General features: G+C 40.8%; 1 protein-coding gene across 1 annotated transcript in view; it reads left to right on the top strand.

The window, feature by feature from the left end:
• LOC143706699 (uncharacterized) overlaps positions 1 to 16,785 on the top strand; it is a 170,363-nt gene that overhangs the window by 26,491 nt on the left and 127,087 nt on the right. The window contains exon 3 of the mRNA XM_077198927.1: positions 8,037 to 8,084. Coding sequence (XP_077055042.1) covers positions 8,037 to 8,084 — 48 coding nt within the window. The remainder of the gene's footprint in view (positions 1 to 8,036; positions 8,085 to 16,785) is intronic.

Raw genomic sequence — 16,785 nt, 5'->3', positions numbered from 1 at the left:
ATTTTAGTTCTTTTTTTGCGTCTTATCACGCTTGAATGGTTTAATAGCACTTGCATGAATGATAGCGTGATCAAATTTTGTAGCACAGCCAAAGGATGATATTTTTTACATTTTGCAAAAAAAAAAGATTTTCAGTGAATAATGACAATTTAATATATATATATATATATATATATATATATATATATATATATATATACAGGTCCTTCTCAAAAAATTTGCATATTGTGATAAAGTTCATTATTTTCCATAATGTAATGATACAAATCAAACTTTCATATATTTTAGATTCATTGCACACCAACTGAAATATTTCAGGTCTTTTATTGTTTTAATACTGATGTTTGTGGCATACAGCTCATGAAAACCCAAAATTCCTATCTCAAAAAATTAGCATATCATGAAAAGGGTCTCTAAACGAGCTATTAACATAATCATCTGAATCAACTAATTAACTATAAAAACCTGCAAAAGATTCCTGAGGCTTTTAAAAACTCCCACCCTGTTTCATTACTCAAAACCGCAATCATGGGTAAGACTGCCGACCTGACTGCTGTCCAGAAGGCCATCATTGACACCCTCAAGCAAGAGGGTAAGACACAGAAATAAATTTCTGAACAAATAGGCTGTTCCCAGAGTGCTGTATCAAGGCACCTCAGTGGGAAGTCTGTGGGAAGGAAAAAGTGTGGCAAAAAACGCTGCACAACGAGAAGAGGTGACCAGACCCTGAGGAAGATTGTGGAGAAGGACCGATTCCAGACCTTGGGGGACCTGCGGAAGCAGTGGACTGAGTCTGGAGTAGAAACATCCAGAGCCACCGTGCACAGGCGTGTGCAGGAAATGGGCTACAGGTGCCGCATTCCCCAGGTCAAGCCACTTTTGAACCAGAAACAGCGGCAGAAGTGCCTGACTTGGGCTACAGAGAAGCAGCACTGGACTGTTGCTCAGTGGTCCAAAGTACTTTTTTCGGATGAAAGCAAATTTTGCATGTCATTCGGAAATCAAGGTGCCAGAGTCTGGAGGAAGACTGGGGAGAAGGAAATGCCAAAATGCCTGAAGTCCAGTGTCAAGTACCCACAGTCAGTGATGGTCTGGGGTGCCATGTCAGCTGCTGGTGTTGGTCCACTGTGTTTTATCAAGGACAGGGTCAATGCAGCTAGTTATCAGGAGATTTTGGGGCACTTCATGCTTCCATCTGCTGAAAAGCTTTATGGAGATGAAGATTTCATTTTTCAGCACGACCTGGCACCTGCAAACAGTGCCAAAACCACTGGTAAATGGTTTACTGACCATGGTATTACTGTGCTCAATTGGCCTGCCAGCTCTCCTGACCTGAACCCCATAGAGAATCTGTGGGATATTGTGAAGAGAAAGTTGAGAGACGCAAGACCCAACACTCTGGATGAGCTTAAGGCCGCTATCGAAGCATCCTTGGCCTCCATAACACCTCAGCAGTGCCACAGGCTGATTGCCTCCATGCCACGCCGCATTGAAGCAGTCATTTCTGCAAAAGGATTCCCGACCAAGTATTGAGTGCAAAACTTAACATAATTATTTGAAGGTTGACTTTTTTTGTATTAAAAACACTTCTTTTATTGGTCGGATGAAATAAGCTATTTTTTTTTAGATAGGAATTTGGGGTTTTCATGAGTTGTATGCCAAAATCATCAGTATTAAAACAATAAAAGACATGAAATATTTCAGTTGGTGTGCAATGAATCTAAAATATATTAAAGTTTAATTTTTATCATTACATTATGGAAAATAATGAACTTTATCACAATATGCAAATTTTTTGAGAATGACCTATATATATATATATATATATATATATATATATATATATATATATATATATATATATATATTTCAATTTCGGTCTGTTACTCTGCCAATGAATACAACTTTCGAAAGAATTGGGACATAGCGCAACATCCCCTAGTGAAAATCCACTTTCATTCTATGAAAAAGAGAAGAGAGAATGTCCTGCTTAAAGGGATATTCCACCGGTTTTTCATATGAAACTATGTTATTCCCTTAACTAAGACGAGTTGATACATACCTCTCTCGTCTCAGTGCGTGCACTAAATCGCTCTGTCTTGCGTTGAAACTTTTAATAGCACTTAGCTTAGCCCAGTTCAAGCTTAGCCCAGTTCATTCAATAGGATCCAAGCAGAGAAGCGTTTTCCTCCACAGAGAAACACCTCCACGTTTTCCCTATTTAAATACAGTTACTAGAGTAGTGTAACTGTACTCTCCCTCCCCTCTCCTCCTCCCTCTCATTTCTAAGCGAAGTGCTAACAAAGTTTTGCCGCAAGACAGAGCGATTTAGTGCACGCACTGAGACGTGAGAGGTATGTATCAACTCGTCTTACTTAAGGGAATAAAATAGTTTAATATGAAAAACCGGTGGAGTTCAGTATCCTTTTAACATTTCCTAACACAGGGGTTTCCAAAGTCGGTCCTGGAGTGCCACTGTCCTGCAGAGTTTAGCTCCAACTTGCCTCAACACACCCGCCTGAAAGTTTCTAGTATGCCTAGTGAGACCTTGATTAGCTGGTTTAGGTTTTTTTAATTGGGCTTAAAGCTAACCTCTGCGGGACAGTGGCCCTCCAGGAACAGCATTGGACACTCCTCTCCTAAAATCACAAAAAGAAAATCATATAGGTTTGGAACAACATGAGGGTGAGTAAATTGCCGGAATATATTTGTCTATAATAATTTCCGGTCACCTCTTAATGATTTCTGAGGCAAGAGCCAAAACTTACAAAAAAGAATGATCAAGCAAATAAATACTAACAAATCTAATTGTATTTCAGATCAATGGTCGCAATTATCCGGACCTCCCAACGTGAAAGCGCACCGGCAAAGCAACTCAACAGCAAAACTCATTTTGACTACGTCTGTTGCTGTTTTGCGCTGTTTAGACTATAAAAACGATCTGCCAGCAGTGTGATCACTTGCCCCACCAGTTAATGACAGTTAATGCTGTTTTTGTCTTCTCATGCATAATGCACTGAAAGTCCTACTAAACCCTGTTTATTCAGCAGTCTTTCCATAAACACTGGATCTCTGAGTCCACCACAGACCCCACCACACTTTTCCAAAACAGCACACTTTACCAAGACGCCCACAGACATATGCACATACACATGAAAACACATACACGCATACAAACACACAGAAGCCAAGCTTATTGTTTTCCAGAACGAAATTGAAACCATCAGATTGCCCCTGCCGTCATGCCTAAAGTATTCCAAAATAGAGAGTCCAAATCCACAGTGAGATTATAGTGATCAAAAGACACATTTTTCAAATGTGACAAAGACTGCTAAAGGATTTGTCTTTATTTTACAGTTCACTTATACCACTTTGGAAGTCTGATCGTGTCTTGTTTTAGTTCTCTATTTTCCTATACATCTAAAAGAGCATGTAAGTTTGAATAAGTTTATTAAGAATAAATAGATGTCCATGAATAAGATAAATTGCATTTTATGTGACAGATTTTATGTCTTTTATTGAAATAATATATTTTTTATGCAGGGTACCACAAACATAGATCCGTCACCAGAAGCCAGTTTGTGTTTGTACGTATTCATGCATATTTATATGCATTGCAATATTTACAATATACAGTGCATATATATTGTATGTATCTTCTTCTGTACCGAATAATTAGCAGTTCCCTTGCAGCACTTTACAAATGTTTAAAAAACATTTTAAATATAATAGTTCACATATTTTCTGGTCTATAAAACTGTTACTATCCATTATATTAAAATAGAAGTTATATATACTATTATATATTTATACTATTATATATAATTTATAAGTATTAACTTATTAATAATCATTAACATTCAGCATATTTTCACTGAAAACAAATAACATGAATTTTATAATTTTAATTTGGTTTTCCTTTAGCTTATGACGGCATGCACTCAAGCTCAATGAACTCTACAAATTTATGCAAAAGCTGATAATCATGACCTAGCATGATTTGAGAATGATACAAACAAATCATCTTCTGCTTTGATGAAAGCTAGAACATCTGACTGTCTGAACAAATGAGTTAATTTGCTAAATTCCATAAATTTGCCTAAAAATGGGTTAAATTATATATTAAATCTCAGATTTCTAATATGGTCTCAGACTTTTGGACCCCACTGTATAGACAATGCTTTTGCTTTGATATAATTGGTAGATGGATGTACTGTGTTTGATGATGAATACTGCATTCTATTTTGAGGATATTTTTACTCTTTTAAAAAGAGCAATTATCCTTCTTGACAAGCTTTTTTTATGACCAAGATTGGTGGGACAGTAGACCCTGTTCTTAAAATACACACACACACAATGACTCACGCTTCTTTTAAATGGAAGGAGAGGAGAGAAGGAAAGGAAAGAGGAGACATGGCGAGACAGTGTGCCTCTGACAGTGGAGCTGAAATCAGCGATCGACCTGTCACTTCTTGTCTGATTGCCATCTCCCTGAAAGAAGGTCAGGCATATACGCCTAAAGTGCCTCTTAACCACATTTTATGAAGCCAGAAAATGTAATCCAATAACCGTTTGACTCGTGATTGCTTTACGCTTGGCGGCTGGGAACGATATACTCTTAAAAGCAGCTTAGGTAAAAAAGAGAAAGAAAAGAGAACAAAGGCAAATTCCAGGTCCTTATCTAATTTCAGGAAGTGCAGTTACAGTGCAACTGCAGTGGCCAAGAACCAGCCGAAGAAAACAAAATGCTCATAATTCATTTTCTCTTCCTGGCTAATATATACTTCAAATACGGTCTGGCTCATAACAATGTAGTTGGACTTATTGTACGTGACAAGGCAGAGAAGAAGCTTTTCAGGCCAGCAATCTTTCACACTGCCCTCTTCCTCTGTTCAAGCTCAGAGAGACAAATAACATGGCACAAAAACTAATTAGCGAGCGGGAACTAGTTAAGAGAATGGCCTGAGAGGGGAAAGCAGGGAGCCCGAGGCTTGATTTAAATATAGGGCCAGAGTCAGTGACTGAGTGTGCCTGGGAGATCCTGCTCCCTCTAGGCACACCACTTGCTGACCTTTGGCCCTCATTAGGCAGGGGGCATTCCTGGTAGGATGAGGCCCTCAGTGGTGTACAAGGGCGTACGAGGAATCGGAACGACCACGTAAGGCCCGCCCCACACCAGAACCACGACCCGTCATTACTCAGAGTGCTTACCCCACGAGAAAGAGAGAGAAAGAAAGTTGCTATTAAGATACCACAGATCAAGGACAATGTCATCTATTACTGCTCCGCACAGAGCTCATGTCAAAACCACCACAATTACTTGCTTCATATACCCACATAAATATGTTTTCCTTTTTTTTATTTTTATGAAAGTCTGCCATCTGGTTTCAGTCTATTGGAGTTAATGGAAATGATCTTGCATGGAAAAAAAATAATAAGCTTTCCAAATATGTAATCTAATCCATATGAAATAACCCTTAGAGTTGTGGAGTAAATGACAAGAGAAAGTAGATATGATTATGGTGTGCAGAGAGTCTTTAAAATGCTAACAACTAGCTCCATTTATACTGTTCACATGCAGTGCAGGTTGAAATATGGCTTTAAGAAAAAAAGTATATACTGGCAAAAGCTGTTATAATTGGATGCAACATTAACCCTGTAAAGCCTGACATGAGATAATACAGAAAAAAATATAAATATATATATATAAAATATATAAAATATATATATATATATATATATATATATATATATATATATATATATAAATATTTTAAAAAAGTTTGCATAGGCTATATGTTTTTTGTCGAGGATCATAAATGATTAAATCAGGCTTTTATGGCTCATATATTGTTTAGGGAGAATAAATCTTGTACTGAAAAAGAAAAAAGCAAAGAGAAAAAAATATATGGTATGTGGTGCAGGTGTTATTTACTGTATATGGCCAAAAAGTAAGATGAAATTCTGATAGATTGTAATGTATATCAATGTGATCTTTAACAGTTTAGCAGACTACTTGCATAAAATGCATATAAATATCAGTTGTCACTCTATATGTCTTAGTAAGATAATATTAAAATGCTTAGTTTTATGATCAAAGCTCTGTAGTTTAAAAACATTCTGTATAATGCAATGCAATATAATGATGATTGAGATATGTAAACATTCCTCAAAAGCCTAATGTATTATATTTCATAAACACATTTTAAAACATGATGTATGGATAATCAAGTAAGCCTAACTTTCTTCAGTCCAGCAAGTGTTTATCTTGAAATATTAACAATATAAAAGTAATTCATAAGCTTAGTTTATTCAAATCAATACAGATTTCACAGCAAAAATACACCACGGCCTGAAGGTGGACACTTTTAGAATGATATTAAAAGGCCTTTTACTTGCTAAAAATGTTTTAATCAGACAACAGAAGCTATATAGGAGATTGTGTACAACAGGTTTTTCAGCAAAGTTTTGATCAAGTTGATATTTGAGAGGCCAACAAAAGATACATTAGGCAATGTTCAAGCAATGTCAGAATAGAATATTTAAATATGAGGCACTATTAGAAAATGTGTTCCATGAATGGATGTTGCAGAATTTTGTCTGATTTATTGTCCAATTCAATAAGGTTGATGTGTAACAACGCTATCTAAGGACTTGCCTGTTTCTTGGTGTGTGTGTGTGTGTGTGACATATGAGTGCAGTTAAGTGGGTTCTGTGTGTGTGAAAGTAATTTTAAGTGGTTGAGTTTAGATACCATTTCTCTCTCGCTCTCCCTCCTCTCTCATGGTTTGATAATTCCCATCATTGCAAACAGACATGTATTTCCATTCATTAGCCAAACACTCTTAGCAATCAGGCCATAGCGCCAGGGGCACCAGGCCTCTTGTAAAATCACATCGCTTAATAGCACTGTTCTATAATTATATGCCATTAACATCTATCAAAATGAGCTCCCACATGTCATGCATATAAGCTCTGGATTTAGCAACTGTGTTCCCCCACTCTCTACGTCTTTCCATTATGGAGACCAGCATCCATTGGGATAAAATAGACTAATTGCTAATGTGTAATATTTGTACAATGGGCTCCTTAATTATTTAGATAATTAATTCTAGTTGTATCCCATTTTATCAACCAAGCAACCTCTTAATTATCATATATGGAATAGCTGAGCTATATCAGATGCATGATACATAACATGTTGATTATGAAAAGTGGTCGTTCACCATTGAGAACATCTGTTGTTCCATTAGTGCTCATCTTTTTTAAATAAAAATCTTAAACGGTCAGTAAAGGATTACTAAATCTATTTTACTCACTGGAAAAAATGTTTTCTTTGGTAATCTAAAAAAAGAAGCTGTGATGTATTCAAATAAAAAATGGACAGACCTCCCAAAAATTTACATTATGTCATCATTTAACGTAAAAAGACATTTTTTTGTCCATACAATGGAAGTCAATGATAACCAAAACGTATCTTCTTCTGTGTTCTGCATTAAAAAGAAAGTCATACAGGTTTGGAATGACGGAATGGGGAAATTATTACAGAATTTTCATTTTTGGGTGAACTATCCCTTTAAGTAAATCCCTTTATTTAGAAATCGTGTTTAATATGACTGAATGACCTAATTTCATCAGCTTAGATAAACATAAGTAAGTTTAAAACATTTGTTTAGGTAGAAATAGCATCTCTGCACAAGCTCATACTTGATTATTTTCTGAAATTTTTATAAACTTTATAGAGTGGCAAAATATTTGTACTATTTGGTTTTGCTCATTTAGACTAGATTTAGCTTTGTTGTCATTGTGTTACAGTGCAAAACCAATGAAATACACTTGGCATCCAGTTCCAGTGCAAATCGTAAATAAATTATGGTATATGGAAAATATATGGTATTATGGAAAATTACAATTTGTCAATCAGCGTTGGATGAAAACATCTGTTTAATGTTTAAATGTAAATGAGTACTGCAATGTAATATAGTGCTCTCATTTTAATTTAATAAATGTCCTTAATATTTAGCATTTTTGTGTAGGGTCTGGGACGAGAGGAGAGACTGAGGTGTAGCATTTGCAATGCTGAGGTAAGTGTATGTGTGTGTTTGTTGTTTTAGTATTATTTATACACTATTATAGTACTCATTAATATTTTGAATTAACTTTTATATTCATAATGTTAGTTTTAATTAAAATTTGAGTAATTATGTTATGTGCTTTGGCCATTTTTTTTAATACTTCTATTTAGCCTTCATTTGTATGTATTTCTGTTTTAGTTTTAGTAATTTTAGTATTTCAACTTATTTTATTTCAGTTAATTGGCAGCATTTCTGATTTTTTTTACCTTTTATGTTCCAGCTTAATTTCAATGGATGAAAATTAAAACAATTTAAATAGTTTTAGTAGTAGCTTTAGTTATTAACATTGTTTGCAATCAGTTTCTCTTCCATATCCAACTTTGTAAGTTTAAAAAAAGGAAACATCATTTTTGCAGCTCACCCTTGGTTACAGTGGTCTTTTTCATGTTCCATCACTCACTGTTATTGCAAGCCTATAATGCAGATTTGTTTGCTATTTGTTTACCTAGTATGGCGATATTGATAGTGAAAGGACAGCAGCTGCACTGTTCCTTCTCAGTTCCGGGGTTTCATACCTTATTACTGAAAAGCAGTTCTGACAGAGAACAAACTCTACACTATAAACTCCTAAACCTCTAGTGTATGTCTATGATTGTGTAAGTGTGGGTGCATGTGTAATAGGTTGATGCCCTCTTGCAGCAGATAGTATTTAACTCATTAGAAGAACATCAGCTCCTGGAACAGATAGAAGCCCAAAGGATCCAGAACACAAATACTACTAATGAGCAATCATCTCTCTCTATCTCTCTCTCTCTCTCTCTCTCTCTCTCTCTCTCTCTCTCTCTCTCACTCTCACTCTCACTCTCACTCTCACTCTCACTCTCACTCTCACTCTCTCTCTCTCTCTCTCTCTCTCTCTCTCTCTCTCTCTCTCTCTCTCTCTCTCCCCATGTCATTGGTTTGGTCGATGAATATAAAAGCCTGTTTTTATTACATTAATAATATGCCAAGACACCCACTGTGGGAACAATAAACGGTCATAATATTTGGCATGGGAGACGGACAACATAATATCCAAATCCATATTCAGTCTGCAAGCTGAAATTTAGCACGCTTTCTCCCCGATGTGTTCTCAATGCTAATTCCGAGTGGCCATCTTGCCGGGCACGGCAGGAGCTCATTTGTGTGAAATGGTGGATGTTGATGTGGCATCACACAGAGGGTCAGTTCTCCGCTTAGACGTGCGGTTCAACCGCCCTACTGCGTTTAGGTGTTTGCTGTGTATTCATACAAACGCTACATCTCAACTTTACATATGGCCGTGCGGAGAATAAACAGTCTGATTTGTCTTTTCTTGTGCGGAACAGTCTTCTTTTTTCTCATTTTCACTCCAATCTATTGGATTTTTCAGTCTTTAAAAGGCTAGCATTTTAAACCATGGTCTTGATATCAAATCCTCTCCTTATTAAGTGCTTTTTAGGCTGTTTTTAGTGCTTTTTCCACATCTAAGCAACCCACTCTCAAGGCTAACTGGCAACACCAATCCTTTTCCCCCTTTCAGGCCTGTTTCATTTAATATTCCTCCATCTCTAATCTCTTTTCTGTCTTTTTGTCTTTTTTGAGCAATTAGGAAACCACATTTAGATAACCTTGAGATGGCATAATTGTATGAGTTTCTGCTACTAATAGAAACCTACTGTATTTAAAATAAGGGTAATTATTTAAAAACAAAAACAATTTCCAAAACACCTGCATATTTATATCAGTGGTATTCTTTTTGAGTCAATAGCATTTAAAAAGTCACTGTGTCTAGTCTGACTGAACTGTATACCATAGATTATTCCCATATTCCCTGGCAGGAAATATCAGCTGCCATGTTTTTAGTATTGAGGGCATCGTCTGATTATCAATATTTTGCTGTTAAACCTCTTTATTCGGTTTGTGATTCTGCTGCATTAAAGGATGAGTGCATTAAAAGGTTACTTTTTGGTGCTTTTTATATTAGACCCAATAGGACAACATGATCCATCCAAATATTTTATACCATTTCCCAGAACCGATGTAAATGTAGATTCCTGGCTAGTACATGTAGCCTGAGTGCTCATATAGACTCAAGGTCTCTCCCTGGCCTTTTCTTATTTTTGTCGAGTTGTGTGCCTTGCAGCACCAAGTGGCCTCTGCAAACCTCCATAATGGCTTCCAGACTCTCCCACCTGACCATGGTAATGCAACCCAATACTGTTTAAATGGGAGTCATTTTCAGCTTTTGTTACCACAGTGAGCCTCGGGGCAACAGAGGGAAGCTGAGGACGCTGAGCAAAACAATTTAGAGGGAAGTGTAGCAGCGCTTCTGTCTCTCTTGAGTGAACACAGCTCCAGTCCGCCAATCCATGCTAGCCCATTTAAAATCCTGTTAAACTGCAACTTATCCCTACGATTCCTCACCTGTCATGCAACAACACATCTTACCATATTGCTTTTATGAATATGTCTTATGTATTCGTGTACACAGTTGCTGTTGTTTTATGGTGTGTGAAAACTGAAAATACTCTTGCAAAACGTTCCATAGCGGAGACTTTCCTTAGAATTCAATTTTTTGCACCTCACAGAAACTTTTCTGTTTTTAGATTTTCACTAAAGGAATGGTTCAGCCCAAAATAAAAATTCAGTCATCATTTATTCTCCCTCATGTTGTCTCAAACTCATTCGATTCGATTAATCCATAGGATTATGATATACGGGTACATTTTTTTATAATTTAATCTCTTTAAAATCAAATCAAAACATTCATAAATCCACGCATTTATACAAAGACTTCATCAGATATTCCATAAAACATAAAATGTCAAACTTCACTTGTTCTGTCATGTGATCAAACGTCATGATGTTTTAGTTTTGTGTCACCATATTTCATGTAGTCTGTGTATGTTATGTGTGCACAGATAAATATTTGATTTGGTCATATATATTAATGTCATGCTACCTTTATGTCCATTTTGTAGCTTCAAATTTGTGGGTACCATTGGCTTTCATAATGTGGACAAAAACACTTATTTTGTGTCACACTGCTAAAATGAAAGTGAAATGAATTCATAACAACATGATAATGGGTTTAAAGTAGAGATTTACCGATTTTCTTGACCGATTTAGACTTTTTTTTATTAAGTGTGACCTGCCGATACTGATTTTTGCCGATTCAGATTTTCTTTCAAAGAACTTTAATTGACAGCATATACAAACAAAAATGTACTTTTCTTCAATGCAATATTTTATTTTCATAAACAAAAAACACAAGTAGAAAGACAGTAATAAAATTGTGTCAAGTTCTGTCAATACAGATTAATGGTACACAAGTTATTCAGTCAAGAGTAGAGAGAGATTTTCTTGGTCTTTTGTTATTTCAGTAAATACTTACTTTTATTAACATGACTGACAGCAGCAGGAATATTAAACTGCTGTCACTAAGCGTTTATGCATGGATCCAATAGAGTTGTGCAGGTATGACATCACTTTGTAGGCCAAAAGGCAGAAACAAGTTAGCATTTCTGGCATCATCCAAAAGTCAGTGTTTTTTTTTAATGGGTTTTTGGTTAAATGGCAGTGATGAACAATCTCAAGACACTTTTACGTTTTATACAATGACATAAAGTACATCAGGATTACCTTTTTTTTTAAGCTGGTACATGTCTTGAAAAAGGCAGTTGCTAACAAGTGGCTAAATGGGACTACAGAGGCAGTCAGGGATATTAAACGTATAACAGGTAAGCTCAGTCCGCTTTTACAGCCTTTTTATGCTTATACTCGTGCTCTTATAATCTATTCTAACTCAAACTTTCCGGGAAAATGTTTTTAAGTTCAAACTGAAAGAGTTGTCGGAAGCTTAGTGATGGTGACGTTGAATTCGTGGGACTGTGGTGTAGTTCGTTTATAGCCTACCTTTAGCTTTTTACCTCTGGCGACTGCATTTAGGCTTCAAAATTCATAACATTTGTGTTTATCTTTATGGGCAAAACGTGTAAGTATCATAAACTGCTGTTTAACTGAATACTCACCAAGATGGACATTTTGACATTTGTGTGTGAATTAGACCAGTTAAGTGCAGTAAGCCACTCATTTTGATACTTGCTACTCAAGCTGCTTGAGACTGAGAGCCGGCTTGTGCGCTCCACTTATATAGATCAGTGGTGCGCACGCTCTTGGTGTGAGCACGAAACCTGCGAAAGTTAGTAAAATTATGCTAATAAAATCACTATTTAACCGGAGCGAATGATAAGAGTGAGTGAGATAAGGCGGGTGTGGGTCACTTCGCCATTGGAGAAAAGAAAGTGAGACTGAGGTTATTGCATGTGTCCCGCTGGCAACAAAACGGACCGGCTCGGAATCGGAAAGACGTGAGAGAGACCGGCTAGTCACCGGTCCGGGGCGATCATGTGGATAATCCACCGATTCCAGTCCCTGGCTGGTCAATTAGTGCATCTGTAGTTTAAAAATATGTTTATTAATACTTTTTTTTTTCACACTGTTACACCATGTTCGTTCGTTGGCCACGAGGATAACTGCCCCCCCAACTAATCCTGGTTTCTCCCAAGGTTTTTATTATTCATTCTGTCACCTGATGGAGTTTGGGTTCCTTGCCACTGTCGCCTTTGGCTTGCTTAGTTGGGAACACTTAATATTCAACAATATTATTGATCTGACTACTAACGCTTCTGTATGAGAACGTCCTGGTTGCGTATGCAACCCACCGTTCCCTGAAGGAGGGAACGGAGGACGTAGTCGACGGTCGACTGAATTGGGATCTCGCTAGAGAGCCTGTCTTCTTCGAGTATTATTGAACGAGCCAATGTAATTGGCGTGCGTGATTCGCATCACACACTCCGCCCCCGCGGCGCGGGTATAAATACGGAAGTGGATGCACGCACTAGTTGCTTTTTGCTGAGGAGCCGAGAGTAACCCGGGGTCAGCGGTGGTCCAGCGGTAGTGGCAAGGGGACTACGTCCTCCGTTCCCTCCTTCAGGGAACGGTGGGTTGCATACGCAACCAGGACGTTCCCTTTCAGTCGAGAACGTCAGACGTAGTCGACGGTCGACTGAATTGGGATCACCCATTGAACACGCCACTAACGCTGCCACCTTCCAGTGCCTAAACCAAAGCCTCCTGATGCCCCCGCAAACTTAAGGCGGGGAAGGACAGGGCTTAGGCCAGGGAAGTCACTGCTGTTCCTACAGGACCACTGGGAAAGCGTTCCCCGTACGTTGGAAGGAAGGGACGCTGCGGAAGCCACATCCAACCCAGAGGGAGGTAATGTGGAGAATACACATATGAACTGGGCGGAAACCGGGCAGTCTAACCTATGGAATGTCACTGGGGTGGCTCCAGCCTAAGACGGGGGGAGACACACCGGACAGTGACGGCAGAGAGACTCTGCCGAGGGAAGACACGGGCACACCGCAGGGAGCCGTATCGTGGAAGAATACACATATGGGGTCACCGAAGGGACCGCAACATATGGACCCAGCCTAACACAGGTTCCACACTGCTTACGAGTGGTAGGCCTAACACCAGACGTTCCGCACGTCCGACGTCGGAGGGGTGTGGAGGAACTCAACAGGGTTCAATTTTAAGGGAACTCAACTGGAGTAGAAAGGCGCACGTATCCAGTCCATAGGAGGGGAATGGCGCAGCAAGCCGACACTTGAACCGGGCTCACGGTGAAACTGGCTTCATGAGAAGGGAGCCCACGTGAGGCAGCGGTTCAACTAGGTGTCGTCCAGCCCCCAACTCTAGAATCTGTTTTAGCAAAGCATATCGTCAACGCCCAGGCGGAGCACTTTACACTCATCATAGAGAGGCTCAACACCTAAGTGGACATGTTGCATCTCGGATCTTTGCCGAAATGAAGGCAAGCACTAAGTGCAACTTTGCATGGAAACAGCCTTCCCTCTCTGCTGAATTCCAACAGATATTTGAAGAGCTGGTCTGAGGTCTATGACTTGCATTCTGTACACGTCCAAGCGAACGGACAGAGAAGCCAGGGCTGGATCTGCCTCCTCCAGGGCAGCGCTTGCAGGCTCACCACCTGCTCCTATTACGGGAGAGGTAGGAACCTTGGGCACAATCCGAGCCGGGGTCTCAGCTTGTGAGAGTTAGCCCGGCCCAGACTCCAGGCACAATACGTTGACCGAAAGCGAGCAAGTCCCTACCCTCTAGTAGAGACCACGCGAGCAGGAGAACTGATATAACAGAATTTTTAACTCACTGCCTGCAGTGGCTCAGGGGCGGTGTCTGCAGTGCAGTCGCACCAGGGACAAGGCCCAAGAGGATAAAGAGGGACACAAGGATTTACAAGACCTTGCTCCTCAGGAACCTGACGATCAGAACGTGCTTCTGCATACTTCTGCAACACGATGAGCGTCGTTTAAACACCGAGGCAACATCATTTTGAGGGTGAAGGAAAACAGCCTACTGCAACCCATTTTGCAGGAAAGAGAGCACTGAAGTGATCGAAAGCTTTCAGGATCTCCTCTGGAGAGAAGACGCACTCAACGACTAGGTTCCACTTCTAAAGGCGTAAGCACGCTACCCAATTCTAGGGGTCGCTCGCAGAAGTGATGGTAACTATCACATGTTCCTGTGATAGCCACCTGAACCTCCGCGTTCAGATGTAAGACCGCCCGGAATCTCCGGGGGAAGAACGCGTGTGCCATCATGCCCTGTCCCCGAAAGAGATTTTAGGGGAAGTCAGGAAGGCTGTTGAAGGGAACCAGGTCTAGTTGGGCCAATAAGGGGCAACTATGAAGACCTGTTCCTCTCCTGACTTGGCACGTAGGTGCAAGCGACGGGCGCAAAAGACAGGAGCATTGCTCAACACAACATGTGAAGATCACTGGGCTTCAGGAGCATTTTCTGCTCAGCACTTGGGTGTGACAAGTTCACTGAGCTTCAGGAGCATTCCTGCTCAACACCTGAGTGTGATAAACTCACCGAGCTTCAGGAGCATTTCTGCTCAACACTTGAGTGCAAAGAACTTCACTGAGCGACAGGAGCATTTCTGCTCAGCACTTGAGTGTGAAAAGTTCACTGAGCTTCAGGAGCATTACTGCTCAACACCTGAGTGTGATAAACTCACTGAGCTGCAGGAGCATTTCTGCTCAACACTTGAGTGCGAAGAACTTCACTGAGCACCAGGAGCATTTCTGCTCAGCACTGCGTGTGACGAATTCACTGAGCTACCTGTGATGAACTCACAGAGCTACAGGAGCATTGCTGCTCAACACCTGAGTGCGATGAACTTCACTGAGTTTCAGGAGCAATTCTGCTCAACATGAAGAGTGATGATTTCACTGACTTGAGCAGGCGCAAGGCGACCATGAGTCGCAGTCACTTTTAGAAGGCTCACTGGGGTTAAACGCAGTTCTGCGGGCCCCTGGGGCAGCTGAGACCCAGTGTTTGTCCAAGGGTAGTCCGCTCGGTTTACCCAAACACTGGCGGAAAAATAAAACCGGGGGGGCAACTGAGCGGCCCCGGAATGGTCATGACCCAGCCGGACCCAGGGGATGGAGTCTCCACTTGCCCTGGCTATAACTGTCGTGAGGCTCGATGGCGGCACGATTGAGTAAGCGGGAGGAGTGGAACAAGGCGCCCTCAGAAGCGTCTGACTCCAAGGAGGAGGTGACGGGTGAGTTTGTGACATGCAGGGGAAGCTTGCGCAACGGTCGCAATGTCTAACAACTCGAGGCACGAATGCCCGTGTAGTCGGGGGTCGCCCAGGCCCCCGTTAAAACACGCCCTTTGTACATGGCCCCTCTGTTGAAGAGGGTTTGGCAGCAGACCGGGATGAACTATAGTCACACAGGGTGAGCTGCTCTGCCACGGTCACCTCGGGACTCGATCGTGAAGCTAGCGCTGAAGCGGTCACATTTGGAGGAAGCCAAAGGCTGCGACTACCATATACCCCAGGAGCCTCTGAAAGTTCTTTCAGTGGGACCCTTTCTCACTTCAACACCAGCTGAACACATTCTCATTGGAGAGACATGTTGGACCGAGTACCTCTCCAAAACTAAAAAAGAGATACTCAGCCCGTGGGCGAGATTCCTCTCTTCCAGTTGACCTGAAGACCCAACGCACTCGAGGGGAAGGACACTGTACTGATACTCCACCCTTAGACGCAACACACAGGATGGCCTGCGGTGCGGGAGGTAGAGATCTGAAGCACATGTCCTTCAGGTCAAAGCTGCAGACCAATCTTGGGCCAAGATGGTCACGACCCACCACCTAGTAGCACGAAGAACGAGTTTACAACTGGCCTTCGTACCGGCTGGAGGAGCGGCTATATCAAATCCTTCGCCAGCAGGATAAGATAAGCACGCACAAGTCAGGAGCACTGCTCAACACTCGGTGTGATGAATATCACTGAATTTTCAGGAGCACGTCTGCTCAACACCTAATGTGATGACTATCACTGACCTGAGCGGGGTAGCCGAGCCTGAGGTGGGGCAGCAAAGTAGAGAGAGTGGTGTTAGTGTGCTGTGCAACACTTACCTGTCTCCACAAGCGGCAGGGGGCGCGTGAGAAGGCGGATGACCGGGTCCTCGAACGCACCAAGCTGCCTGCTGGCGACCAAGGGGGAGCTGAGGGGTGTAAGGCTATACAGGGTCACACCCGCCAGACTGGCCCTCTTGGGACCCAGGAACAGATGAAATTGCTCTCT

The sequence above is a fragment of the Siphateles boraxobius genome, unplaced genomic scaffold, assembly GCF_051911475.1.
Source record: "Siphateles boraxobius isolate OS27281-9 unplaced genomic scaffold, OSU_SipBor_1 41, whole genome shotgun sequence".
In the NCBI taxonomy this organism is placed as follows: Eukaryota; Metazoa; Chordata; class Actinopteri; order Cypriniformes; family Leuciscidae; genus Siphateles; species Siphateles boraxobius.
This window is presented reverse-complemented; position numbering and strand designations above follow the sequence as displayed.